The sequence below is a fragment of the Drosophila albomicans genome, chromosome 3 (genome assembly GCF_009650485.2).
Source record: "Drosophila albomicans strain 15112-1751.03 chromosome 3, ASM965048v2, whole genome shotgun sequence".
Taxonomy (NCBI): Eukaryota; Metazoa; Arthropoda; class Insecta; order Diptera; family Drosophilidae; genus Drosophila; species Drosophila albomicans.
The window spans coordinates 1,310,146-1,324,125 of record NC_047629.2 but is presented as its reverse complement, the minus strand read 5'-3'; the positions used below and the strand labels follow the sequence as shown (position 1 = coordinate 1,324,125).

The 13,980-nt window shown below is 42.3% G+C and overlaps 2 protein-coding genes across 6 annotated transcripts; one reads left to right on the top strand and one right to left on the bottom strand.

Annotated features, from left to right (window-relative positions):
- Positions 1-1,165: 1,165 nt before the first annotated feature.
- LOC117568686 (serine-enriched protein) lies at positions 1,166-11,699 on the top strand. Of its 5 annotated transcripts, XM_052004473.1 has the most exons (10): positions 1,166-2,014; positions 2,159-2,264; positions 3,299-3,478; positions 3,651-3,809; positions 4,284-4,322; positions 5,401-5,518; positions 5,579-5,910; positions 5,976-6,116; positions 6,293-6,343; positions 6,521-11,699. In XM_052004473.1, exons 3-10 carry the CDS (start codon positions 3,308-3,310, stop codon positions 9,464-9,466), a joined length of 3,957 nt encoding a protein of 1,318 aa, XP_051860433.1. In that variant the 5' UTR covers positions 1,166-2,014; positions 2,159-2,264; positions 3,299-3,307; the 3' UTR covers positions 9,467-11,699. The 5 variants fall into 5 exon arrangements, with proteins under 5 accessions (XP_051860433.1, XP_051860431.1, XP_034105384.1 ...); XM_052004471.1 differs by having other exon boundaries at positions 1,171-1,721; positions 6,293-6,570; XM_034249493.2 differs by lacking the exon at positions 2,159-2,264 and having other exon boundaries at positions 1,171-1,721; positions 6,293-6,570.
- A 126-nt stretch (positions 11,700-11,825) lies between these two features.
- On the bottom strand, positions 11,826-13,971 carry LOC117568685 (alpha-amylase-related protein). Its single transcript, XM_034249492.2, has 2 exons — positions 13,019-13,971; positions 11,826-12,965 (listed from the first exon to the last, which is right to left on the bottom strand). Exons 1-2 carry the CDS (start codon positions 13,775-13,777, stop codon positions 12,138-12,140), a joined length of 1,587 nt encoding a protein of 528 aa, XP_034105383.1. The 5' UTR covers positions 13,778-13,971; the 3' UTR covers positions 11,826-12,137.
- Between the last annotated feature and the right edge of the window lie 9 nt (positions 13,972-13,980).

Sequence of the window (13,980 nt, the reverse complement as noted above, 5' to 3'; positions counted from 1 at the left end):
ACGTCAAAAAGTAAAAGTGGAGATCAAGCTGAAGATCAACAAGAGACAGACATGTAAAAATAAATTATTAATATTTAATAGTTCTTTATTTTAATATAAGTATTATAAATATTTTATTTATTTGTCTATTTAAAAATTAATTAATTTAGTACAAATATAATATATTAAAGTACAAATATAATATTTGTAAATATAATATGAAACAAAATATAATTATATAGTAAATAAATTGTATAATGAAATAGGATTAAGAATTAAATTAAAAGATTAACCAAACCCAGCATTCACTGCTGGATTTGATTTGATTATTAAGAAAATAACAGATTTGTTTATACTCCTAATTACTCGTATACTTTTTGTGAAGTTTATTTTTAATTTATTGTTTGTTTTATGTGAGTTTTATTCCTTCATTAGTGGCACATTATTTGTAATTGTTGGCCTATATAATTATTTAAGTATTTTCCAGCAATTAGCGACCACTGTGCCAGCAGATCGCTGGCTAATGTTTCCTTTTGTGTGGTCTGTCTCGCTTTGACTCTGTGGGACTTTTCCGTTTCCGTCTGCAACCTACGACCCATTTCAAGTAGCCGCTATCTCAAGAGTTTGTCAGAGTTGTCACCACAATTTGTTTGTTTACTTTTCGAGCCCTGGTTATGAGGTTATCGTAATTCGATGAGGCGCCACCGAATGCTGAAAATGAGATGCGCAGGGCGCATGTCAAGTAGTCAATGGTAACGTGAACATCGTCTGTATCCTTGGTGCCATCAACAACAACCGAGCAACGGCACACTTTCGTCTGTCATCTGTCAAAATGTGCTTTGTTTACGTTTTGCGGTATCTCGCTCCTGCGCAGTGAGCACATAAACAAGCCGAGCAGTCGAGTTGTCGAGAGTCGAGCTGTTGAGCAGCAGGCTGTACCAAACACTGCGAATGCTAACAAGTGGCTGCTGTGTTTTTGGGACCGAGAAGCGCCAATGTGCCACGAAAGGAACACGCGACAAACTGTTGCCGGAATTGGCGTCGGGGATGTCAGGATATATCGATTGGTGTTGGACATGCGCAATGCCAACGCTGCGAATGCTGCTGACTGCTGCCTTCTGCTGCTGCTGCTGCTGGCTGACATATCGAAGGAAACTCCTTTTGATGTAGACACAATAATTACGAGTACAGCATGAACGGGGCATGCGAATGAAAAAGTATCTGCTGCGTCTGCAGAACGTTCCCGTGCCTTGTGCGAAACGGTTCATTAAATTTCATCGCGTTCCACCAAAAAAGCACTGTGTGTGTGTGTGCCTGTTACTGTAAATGTGATTGCGTGTGTGTGTGTGTCAATTTCAGCTGAATAGTTAGAAATTGTTTGATTTCATCATTTGTAGTTGCTTTTTGAAATCGAGCGAGCACACAACATACTTACGAGTAGTGATTATTGCTTTGGCTTTTTGCATTTTCAAATTTGATTTGGGAGCCTTCTCCCAGTTTGATGCGAGTGTGTGTTTGCGTGTGTGCGTTGCTTTCTTTGCTTCTTTCGTTGTTTAGCAAATACCCACGTACACGTTACGTATACGCTACGTACACGGACACGTCCACGTACACAAACACAAATACATACACGCGCATTGTGAAAAGTGAAAGTGACGCCCCAAACAGCGTTTGGAGCATTTCAGAAGAGAACAAGAAGAACTTTCGCATTTTTTACATATCGCTCGCAACGCTTTAGCAAAGTAATTTTCCTTTTACTTCGTATACAAAAGTTTTATCCACAAAATTTTGCGCAACTTGCTAAAATCGTTTTTCTAATTTAATTTTGATGCCAACCAGGCCAACCTTCACCCCACATCACGTTCTCTCCCCCTCTCTTTCTCACTCTGTCTCCTCTCTCTTTCTCTCTCGATGTCTATCGTATTTCTCTCTTTCCTCTGCTCGGCGTCTTCTAATTTATGCGTAGCACATACCAATTTTGCACACACTTATACACAGCACATTTTGGAACGTCTCCCCTTGCCCCTCGCATGCTGTAAATTCAATAGCTAAATGTTTTCTTACATTTCCGTGACTCATTTTGTACAATTGTTTTTATCGAGAATTAATAATTTATCTCGAACTTTTATTCCGAACTTTCCTTTTTGATATTATAATAATTTTAATACCGATTTGACAGTCAACATGATTTAATATTAAGCTGAAAAACGGATTTCGAAATCCGTTTCAAAAACTTAATAGCCATTTTTGTACTGAGGCCAGAACATATATTAACTTTGCAACAGGTAAGTAAAGTGCATTTTTCATGTTTATTCATTTATTCTTTAAATTTTCTGTGAGTCAGCGAGTTTGCTCCCAATTCGCATGGTTTGAGACATAATAACGAAAGTCATTTCTTAATAGTCACAAACTTGGTAAAATTGAAGTTCAATACAGAATATTTATGTAATTCAATAAGGTTTCTGAACAAAATTTCTTAAATCTGAAATCAGGTAACATTTGCAATATTTTGAAAGTAATTCCTTTTTTATTTCCAAGTTTTCTAATTGTATTCAAAGTAATTTTCGATTTGGTCCTTAATTCTGCATGCTTTACCTTGGTTAATAACTCGATTTCGTAACCTCCCTAAAGGAATATACTCGAATTGCTGACCCGTGGCCAGACTCGTATAATGAAAGTCAACCCAGCATCCAATCACAGACTGACTGTACATATTTTGAACGTATTATTGTTGTTTTATTTCGTTTCATTTTTTTGCTGTTTCCATGTGGTTACTGTTCTGTAATATTACTGTTGTTGTGGTCCTTGTCTCGTGGCATTTCTCGCCATTGTAATTGTAATTTATATGCTCCATGCTCCGCTCTATTCAAGGCCATATCCAATGCAGGTGCTACACGCACGGCTACCCACAGACTGTTGCACAGACAGTCACAGCCACCGACACAGACAGTGAGTGTGTGTGCGTGTGTGTGTGAGTGTCTGCGAGTGTGAATGTATGGGTGTATTTATGTGTGTTTGCGAGTGGGAACTGGAAAGTGTTTGTTGGCATTGTTCTTTCTGTGCGCCAGAATTACAATTTAATTACTTGGGAGTCCTTGCAGTATTAAAGGATCAACACACAAGCGAGCAGCATCAATGCGTATATTTATAGCACTTTTCAATTAAGTTCCGTTGGCTCAACCAAAGCTGCTGACATCCTAAAGTATCCCCTCCCTTACTCTATCTCTCTTCTACGTGTATACGCGACAAGCGACACTCTCTCTTCCCCAATTAGTCGGACAAACAATGCTTAAATGTCAAGTTGCGCGTATCGTTACAGTAAACCCACATGCCCGAGGCATTGATACTACCCGGCATGGCTGACGCAGAGCCGGACCTATCAACGTTCGAGAATAAAACTGGACTTGCCGAGGATATGAAGTTCCTGGCGTCCATGCCCGAGCTATGCGACGTTACCTTCCTCGTCGGTGACACCCGCGAGCCAGTTTGCGCCGTCAAGGTAGGCAATGTGTGTGCGTTTGCCTGTGTGTTACTGTGTGTCACAGGGCATAACGCCCATGTGTGTGCTAAAATCAGGTCACTGCGTAATCGACGCAGCATCAAACCAAACCCTCAATCAACTCTCCCTCTCTTACTCTCTCTTTCTTTCTCTCGGTCTGTTTGTTTCTCAGGCTGTGCTTGCGTCGCGTTCCCGCGTGTTTGCCAAAATGCTCTATGCTGCCCCATCGCCGCAGCGGAAGAGGGAGACCACCACCAAGGAGAATAAGCTGCGACTCTTCCTCAAACGCTCCTCGGAACCCCTGCTGAATCTACAGAATGCTGCACAACAGGTTCGTATTTATAATCGATTAATAGGGTAGAGGCCTTTCGATACTACAATATGGAAATATCAATATGTGGATATCTGTATGTGGAAGTGGTCAAAAGGGACTGGCAATGGGAATGGGAATGTGTATGCGTATGTGTGTATCTGTGTGCGTTTCGATGTGCGTATTCGGGCAGCGTGTATGTGTATTGGTACGAGTGTATAAGTATTGGGGAATACTACTATGTTATGTATTTCTTTCAGTTTCTTCTTAATCAATACCTTTGTTTTCTTTTCTGTTTTCATTTCCAGCATACTGTTTTTTTTTTTTGTAAATTTTTTGTAAATATTTCAATGACAAAATAAAGATATCGATATACTTGAAATACATTTTAATAATATCAATGTTACTTTTTGTGTATTCTCCGTTCTCTGTTGTGACTTCATTCCCAAACCATCCAATATATATCAATAAATTTCATAAAAACTAAACAAATAGAGAACCGGTTTCACCCAACAATTAGCTCCGATACCCGAGGTAAACGCTTAGTACCCAAGCGACTAATGTTGTGTATGTGTATGTTGTGTACGTGTGTGCGTGTGTGTATCCGCCTCTCTATGCGGCAATGTAATTAGTTATAGCTATGTAATGTTGTGTGTCCTAGTTAATCTAATAATAAATACTACTAACCTATATGTTGTACGAGAATGTGTGAAGTTGCATTCAAGGGAACAATTTTTGCCAATGGCGAAAGTCTGTGCTTCGAAGCTGCATCAAAAACAAGATATTTCCCTCCAACTGAATGCCTTTCTGAATATTACACTTTTCTAATTTTATGCTTTCCTATTCGACTTAATTGAATGCATACCGTAAAGCTATATCTATAAACTTAATGTACTTTTGGTTCAGTTAAGCAAGAATAAACTTTAGCAGAATCATCTTCCGACAAGACGGCAACATTCATGACAATGATACTCTTATCATATTGTAACTACCACTTATAAATCTTAAGAGCATCATTTCAATATCTTTAACAAAAATGAAGTTCTTTAAATAATCATTTCGGACTGATTTTGCCAATACATGTTATATTATATATTTAATTCAGCATTATGGTGTTTAGACTATCTATTTCTAAATTTAATACAACAGTCTTTGTCCGATCTAACCAATTCCTACCTAAGAACGATGAACGACAACTTGATTAATTTTGCTAAAATTAGGTTGCGACATAATATCAATACTGTTTGCTTGAATGTGTATTTCATCTAAGATGTGGCTTTTACCCCTTTTCCTATTTCAAAATTAAATTTGACTTTTGTCTGCCCAACTATAATACTCTACTGGAATGTATATTTTAATTGGCTTTATTCTTCCACTTTCGCTAAGTGTGCGTTAAATCCCTATACGTTTATTTTTGTAATTAATACTCGTAATCTTCTTATAATTAATATTTTCATGTATGCATCTCATTACTGTCTTATTAAAGCTCGAATTTGGAATATGTTATTTCATTGTTATGATCGTGCTAGCTGTCTTATAAGTATTTAGTTAGCTGTAGTTAATATTCAATTACCTTCTACAACATTTACTAATTCGATTGTTTTATTTATAGCCCTCAGGTCAACAGCACCAAACGTTGATCATTGAAGAGTTCGAACCGGATGTCTTCCGCCAACTCATTGAGTACATCCACACGGGCTGTGTGACCCTACAACCTCGCACCCTTTTGGGTAAGAACTGGTCTAACTTAATTGAGAGCACCTTATTCTAATTAGCTCTTAATCGATCAGGTGTCATGAATGCTGCTGATTACTATGGCCTGGAGGAACTGCGACGTGCCTGTGCTGGCTTTGTGCAGTGTTGCATCAATGTGGACACTGTGTGCGCTCTACTTGCCTCCGCAGAGAGATACATTCAGTACAAGTGCACCAAAACCTTGGTGCAGAAGGTGCTCGAGTTTGTAGACGAACATGGCAATGAGGTACTGAATCTGGGCAGTTTCACGCTCTTGCCGCAGCATGTCGTGCGCCTGATACTGGCGAGGGAGGAGCTGAGAGCCGATGAGTTCACCAAGTTTCAAGCGGCTCTTATGTGGAGTAAAAAGTACTATGATAACAATCCAGTAAGTTTAATTGTTCAATTGTTCCTCTTAGTTTTCTAATTGCTTACCCCATTTGTTTCTTTCAGAACATTGACATTAAAGAAATATTGGGCACTTTTCTGGAGTACATTCAATTCCACAAGATACCCGCCAATGTGCTAATGCGAGAGATTCATCCATTGAATCTCGTGCCTTACGCCATCATCATGAATGCGCTGGCCTACCAGGTGGGTTGTGTGTGCTTTGATTGCCTAAATGTTGTTTGGCTTCTTTGGTGTTTAACTCAGTATCATTCATGCCACATCACCCATCTATATCTGTCTATCTATTTATCCATCTGTCGTCCATCGTCCATGCTATCCATCCTGTTGTCCCCCTTTATGTCTGATTCTACAACTTGCAGGCAGACCCAGAAAGCATCGACCCCGGAAAGCTGTCTCCCAACTCTAGCCGAGTAAGACGTGCCCGCCAGAATCAGGGCAGATCGATGTCCGTGCAAAGCTCCCTGGATCCTTATGGCTCCAACACCACGCTCAGTTCCAGCGGCAGCAGCGACCCCACCAGTGGTGCCCATCATAGCAACTAACATAAGTTGAACGGCCCCTCCTCCTCCTCCTCGTCCCATAACCAGCAGAACCGCCATCGCCACCACCACCAATCCCTCCCCAAGATACGCAAGGCCAAGTCACAATCCTTCCGTACTCGCCGCAGTCCCTCCGAGCGACGCAGTCCCAATGCTCCCGCTCTCACCCTCAACACTAGTGCTGCCAATGGCGAGAAAAAGCGTAGTCCGTTGACACCCAAGAGCCCAGTGCTCCCGCAACCCGAATCAAAGAGTCCCGGCAGCAGCTCCCAGAAGACGCCCACATCGCTGTCACGCCAGGGCACGCTACGTACCTCCAGTCGACGCAAGAACAGCGGCCAGTTGACCATATCACTGAGTGCCCAGAACCAAGGTCGTCGCAGTCCAGTGGGACTCAATGATCGCAGTCCGCAGGGACGACGTAGTCCACTGTTTCCCAGTAGCGGCCTGAGATCGCCCAATGATCAGCCTAGTCCAACGGCCAGAAGTCCAACGGGTGATTCACAGCGTCGCAGTCCAACATTCAGTATTCAGCTCCAGGAACGCCGCTCGCCGCTGGGTTCAGTGGCGCCATCGGACTTTAGTTGCCAGGCGGGCACATCCGGAACAAGACGCAGTCCCACTTCCACGGTGCATGTGCAGGACATGGCCACCGAGCCCGAAGAGGCTGGATTCGTAGGCCTGAAGCGGCCATCGATTAATCTCTTCACGCCCATCTATTTCGCCAGTGAGAAGCGCAGTCCCATGGGTCCCATACCACCCATAACTGTATCCAATCCCGCCGAGACGTACAAGAGCGCCGAGCGTGAACGCGAGGCAGCAGAGGCAGCGGCTCGGGAGCGGGAGAAAGAAGCAGCTCAGTCACAGCCGCCGCAAGAGAAGAAGAGTGTGATGCGGGAGATTCTGGCGTTTGTGCGAAAGCCTTCCAAGCACATATCCACACGTACCAATCGCTTTGCAAATGCATTTACAAGAGCCGAGTCAGGATCCTCCAGCGGTCCTCTGATACGTCAGAGCACGTTCTCCGCTAGTCCGGCAGCTTCGTCGACGGCCGCCAAAAGTGCTGTACAAAAACAAATGTCTGAGGTCGGATTTGAACCAAAGATGTCGCTGAAATTTGCACACTACACGAAGATGTCGTTAAAGCTACGCCGCTCGGCACGACGGGAGGAGGAGGAGAAACAGCAACAGCAGCAGCAGAGGGCATCAGCAGTGAACTCAGCGGCAGGCTCTAAACGAGCTAGCGCGGACTCGAATGCAGGCATACAGGATCAGGTAGGTGGATCCGGAGCTGAGGAGAATCTGCCATTCGAGCTGGCGAATGTGCACTTTGAGAAGGTAGGTGAGTCCTATATCAAGCATGAGCGACTTCGCGAATTGGTCGAACCCGAACCGGAACCGGATACCCCAGCGGAGACACCAGCAGACAATGAACCCGAGCCAGCAGATGCAGCTATGGCACAGTTCGTTGAGGAAGTCACCAACTCCCTTAAAGTGGTGGCACTCAATGGAGAGTCAGGTGTGCCGGCCGTGCATCATTTCACCCGACGTTCGGAAAGTCGGGAGCCGATTGAGCCGCGAATTAGTGAGGAGCGTGAATCGGACTCCAATGATCTGATAATACCCGAAGAGCTGCGGGCGGAGCTTGTAGAGATTTTGAAAGCCTATGCACCAGAGCCAGTTTATGTTAATCTGCAGGCGTTGCGGCGCGAAACGGAGGAGGCGGAGGCGGTGGCACGTGCCGTTGCGGAGGCAGCTGCTGCTGTTGCTGCCGCCGCCGCTGCCACAGCAGTGTTACCGCCACCGCCGGAGAAGCTACCGCTGCAGTGTCCTACTATTGAGTTTGAGCCGCCCTCACGTCGCTCGTCCTTTGATCCGCCGCGTTCACCGTTCCTGGAGCAGCTGCGCAGCCCGGGCGTCGATACCGACACCGATCTTATCAATCTGCAGCGCCTGGACTCGGGTGGCGACAGTTTTGAGATGGTCGATGGTGATCGCAAATCTAGTCGGGCCGAATCCAGCTTCGATTGTCCCTATTCCTCGCGTGACACCAGCTTCGATGTATCGATCTCACGCTATCAGTCCACCAGCTATGAGGATCAAACCTCTAGTTTTGAGATCGTCGACACTGATGATCGTCGTCGGCACATTGATCTTCGCAAGAGCTCTATTGAGTTGGTCGATGCGGAGACCTTTCAACGCTCCGGCTCTTCATGTGGCCGCAAATCGTCGCTTGAGACGCACTTTGACTACACGCCTTCGGAGACGAGCGGTATGACACCCGCCCGTTCCCCCAATTTCCCAATGACCAAGAAGCAGAAAGCAGAACACTTTCGGCAGCTGCACATATCGCCCTTCAGTGCCTTTTCGCGGGCACGCAGCCCGCTCTCCCAGCAGACCTCCTCGAATTACAGCTCGCGCGATAGCTACGACTCCAGCTCATCCTATCCGCATGGCCATGAGCCGCAGCGTAGTCCATATGCTGATCCCAGCAAAAAGCATTTCCCGCTCACCATTAAGCAACGCGAGGAGGAGGTCAAAACCTTTTTGTGTACCGATCTGCGCTGTGCATCGATATTTGAGCCACGGCCCAGCTCGGTGCTTACCCAACAGCTATCCACGGGCTCTATGTCAACGCCCTCGGCATCGGGTTACAGTGCACCCCGCGTTCCTGGCAGCATGGGGAGTGCTGTTGCCATGCCCAGTGGCGGCGGCATTGGAGTTGGCATCACTGTCAGTGCTGGCCCAGCACATGCAAATGCTTCGCTTGGCTCCTGCGGCTTCTCCAGTGGCAGTGAGTTTGAGCCGCCATCACCGAGACGTGCTGCCAGCGCCTCGCCTAAGCACACCTTTACATTTCGCATAGTTATGAAAAAGGTGGATAGCTCACCGGAAGCATTGTGCCCGGAACGGCATCGATCGCGCATTATCGATCGTTATCGTCGTCGGGACAGTCGACGCAAACGCATCCACGATGCGGGCAAAAGTTTCTAGGTGTCAGTTGAAGGCATGGATGCAGACAGCAGTCCACGCACAGGCAGAGGCCAAATCAAGCAACAACCGCGACTATCTTTAGGAAAGCAATCTATAATACTAGTTTAGCGCAGGTAAACAAATTAATTGTTCCAACCTCACATGTATCTTATGATCATCTATTTAAATCCCAATAAGGATTGATGATATTTTTTCAAAAAGGAATACAATTTTTGACAATCTATGTGTTTATTCAATCCAAAGTTTTGCTATGTACATCTCTATACAAACTCTAATGAAATAATATCCCCAGTTTTATACAAAAACTTCCAGCAAACTAATTGTAACTTAAGAAAACATCTGAGGAACTCAATGCGAATATCAAACTTTATAAAATGGTTCTGGTTTTAGGCCGTTTCAAAGCTCTATATGATAGGTCACAATTGTAATATATACATATATTCTTGAATTTCTATAATATAGAATAAGACAGACGAATTCCACATTATAGATAATAAATCATACATAACATAGATGGGTATCTCATACAGTAAACTTGGGTCATGCTTGCAAGGTACAAACTAAAATTTACATGGAAATAAATCACAAAAAATTGTTTTTCAAACATACGAAAAAATAAGATAAATGCAAAAAAGGTACTCGTAAATGAAATATTCTAAAGATCTACAAATATATGTGAAACAATAATTCCTCCCACGATTTACCTGATTACTAATTAAACAATAGAGCGTAAACGATGTACTTATATACTTATACATGAATATACACAGATGTATGTAACATATGTATGTATAAGCCTACATTAATGTTATTATTATATTATAACTAAATGTTGTAATATTTGTTTGCAATAAAAAACAAATATTACGAGTGTGTACGCATTTTACGTGGTTCCTGTTATATACATATTTACATATATTACGTATTACAAATTTTTGATGGACTAGCGTAATATGTTACATACCTAATAATAACATTACTTGAACGAAACGATTAATTTATATTGTTCAAAGACACAAATCATACGCATAAAAATGATCAATTCTAAATGTAAAATGATGATATTGCTAGGGACTCCGTTTTGCTTACTTTTAAGACTCGATAACTAGTATAATTCGGACAAAATTATTCTTAGTCATAACTTATACTTATATTTGTATATCGCATTATACTCGTATGTATTTATGTAAATATGAATATGATGTGTATGTACATATAAAGCTGGATTTGGGGCCGTACTTAAATCTTAAATTAAAACTTTTGTGCCGAAAATTATTAAGAAGATAAACTGTACTTAAAAAACGAAAAAAACCATATATTCATAAAAAAAAACAAACAAATTAAACTAATAACTAATGTTTAATGTTGTTCGAACAGTTTTTTGGACTCTGTGTTTGTTTGTTAAATGAAAATCTTAATTTTAAGCAATCTATGTGGTGTCTATAGATCATTAGTTCTTAACTATTGTCATCTGTCATAATGATTTATGAAAGCATTAAGAGAACTTACAAAGAAAAAAGAAAGAAAATCTAAAAATATCAACATTTTACAGGTATTTACGCATATTAAGCATTTAATTATATATAGTTATTACCATTACATTGATATAGATATATGTATGTACGTATTTACACGATATTTCACAATATTGACAACTCCTGACACAACCCAAACAAAAAAAAGAAAGAAACATAAACAACAACAGCCATAACAGAACAAGAGCCACAGATGTATGTATGATGAACTACCTATATACGGTTGCATCGATTGTGAACGGATCTTAGAATAATTTGTATAACTAACATGAATGCAAGTAGTTGAGACGTTGCTATTTTGATTTGTAGTTGCTTGTTTTTCACAACTAAAAAAAAAAAAAAAGAAAACTAATCAAAAACAATAATTTGAATTCAAACCGCTTGATAATTAGTAGTAATCAAGAGCGATCGATATCGGATTTTGATTTGCCTGTGAATGCTTGAAAGGATTAGCCAAAAGCTGAAGGTAGCTCGAAACACTCAACTACAATTTCACAAATGCGACTTTCTTCTATTTCCAGACATGTTTTCTAGCGGACTCGTTGAAGACGCTTTTTTTGATCTACCCTCTCTAATCACAAGATCTATCAATCGGATGTGGGATATAACTTTCGTACACATGTGGCCAACGGCATTTTAATCAAACAAATAATAATCAAATTGACATTTGTATATCGATTTATAAAGGCACATACACATATTCATATATATATATATATATATATATATATATATATATATATATATATATATATATATATATATATATATATATATATATATATATATATATATATATAAATATATATATATATTGAATTGGTTTGGCATAGAGACTATTTGTTAGAAAAACCAAATCCACACTTCCAGTTTGCAGTTAGAATCAAGTTTAAAAGAAAATGTGTATACTTTCCATTTGTATCGTTTTTGTCGTTATCGTTATCGTTGCAGTTATCGATCTATCGAACTATAATAAGTATGTATGTGTATTTGAGGGCGATGAATTCGTTTTAGCCAAATTATTATATTACTTTATGTGCGATTTATTGTAATTTGTGAAATAAAAGCAAAATCAATGTCGTTGTTTGAAATTATTCCGACTACGACTATCGATTCTCGATTCCTAGTCTTCCATTCTACAATCGGGCGTTTGAGTGCAGTGCCAGCACACCATCGAACTCATCAGAACCAATGCTAATGTAGCCATAGCCAAAGTTATCTACGGTCACAGACTTTCCAGTGCACTGACCATCAATCAGGTTACCAGAGATTACATCACAGTACACGCCAGCTGCCAAACAAGTTTGCAGATTCTCGGATAGATTGTACTGATTATTGTTGAAGGCGACGAAACCCTTGTTTCCACGACAGAAAGCGATCTGATTGTCGCCGTTGTCCCACCAGTTAGACAGCTCAGTGCCACGCACGGCATTCTTAAAGCCAACCATGTTGTATATTTGGCGCCAGCGATGCTCACAGATCCAGCCGTTAGTGCATCCGCCATCGGCATCAAAAATGGGTGAAATGATGCGCTCCTGGGCATCTTGTGGAGGCGCCTGGTCACGATCTTCAAAGCCAAATGAGCTCATCACCTGACTGATGCCGTAGGGGTAGGCCAAATGGAAGGCAGTGGCCATTTTGTATTGTTTAGCTGACTTGTAGTTCAATTCCTGACCACCATCACGCTGGTTATCATGGTTGTCTACAAAGGTCAACGCCTGCTCGGAGGGCAGGAAACCCCATGCAGTGCCCCAGCTTTGCAGCCACTTCAATGCATTGTTGCCACGGAAGGCCTTGCCGATTTCCTCAGAGAAGCGGAACTCTGTGACAGCGCCAAGACTTGTGTACTCGTCACGGGAGACAGTTTCGTGGCCATGATCGATGACCTCCTGGTAGATAAAAGGCCTAGCGTTGTGGGGGAAGCCGTGGTCAGTGTTGAGATCTCGCATATTGCTGAAAATATACTGGCAGAACAACATTAGGACTGCGCGTAGATGAAAATAATCGATTCACTTACATCAAGATCATCAGCGGCCATGTGCTTGGCGGCATCCACACGAAATCCAGCAACACCCAATGTGATTAAATGATCCAGGACTTCAATGAGTTGTGTGCGCACATAGTCGCTGCTTTGATCCAAATCTTTAAGACCCACCAGCTCGCACTCCTGCACTTGGAAACGATCGTTCCAATCGTAGATCTCGCAGCTGGGATGGAAGTCCTGGGCTGTGTATGGCACAGCTGGGAAGGATTTGGAACGGGGTTCGGCCACAGAGCCACCAGTGCCGCTGGCCGTGCCATCAAAGTCGCCAGACATGTGATTCAGCAGGACATCAACATAAATGCGAACGCCCACATCGTTGCAGCGGCGTACCATGGATGCGAACTCTAACTCATTGCCAGAGCGTGTTATCAACTTGTAGGAGATGGGCTGATAACGTTCCCACCATGGACGCCCCTCCGAAATGATGTTCTCAGCCACAGGGCTCACCTGCACGCCTGCATAGCCTCGGGGAGCTAGGAAATCCTCACATTCCTGTGCAATATCGTCCCATTTCCATTCAAACAAATGCACAATCGTATTGCGATTTCCCCACCAATGTGGATTGTGCTGCGCCAGCGCCGTGCCCAGCAAACAGAGTAACGTCAACTTGAACATTTCAAAGAACTGTGGGAATATACCATGCCACACTCCACTTTTATATGAACGTCCTAATCTAATCGTTGCTTGACGTGGGATTTGCGAGCTTCGCGTGGTGCCAAAATTTACAGCCATCCCGATGGCGATTTTGTGGTGCGAATTTATGGTGGCATCGCTTAACTGACGTGTTGACCTATGGTAACAGCTATGACCAGATATCAAGATTCTTGAGTTCCGTATAAAAACAATACTCTAGCATGAAGAAGACGGTAATATTTGTTTGACTACAAATTGATACAAACATTGAATTGTGCGCTATACGATTTGCTTGGAATTTT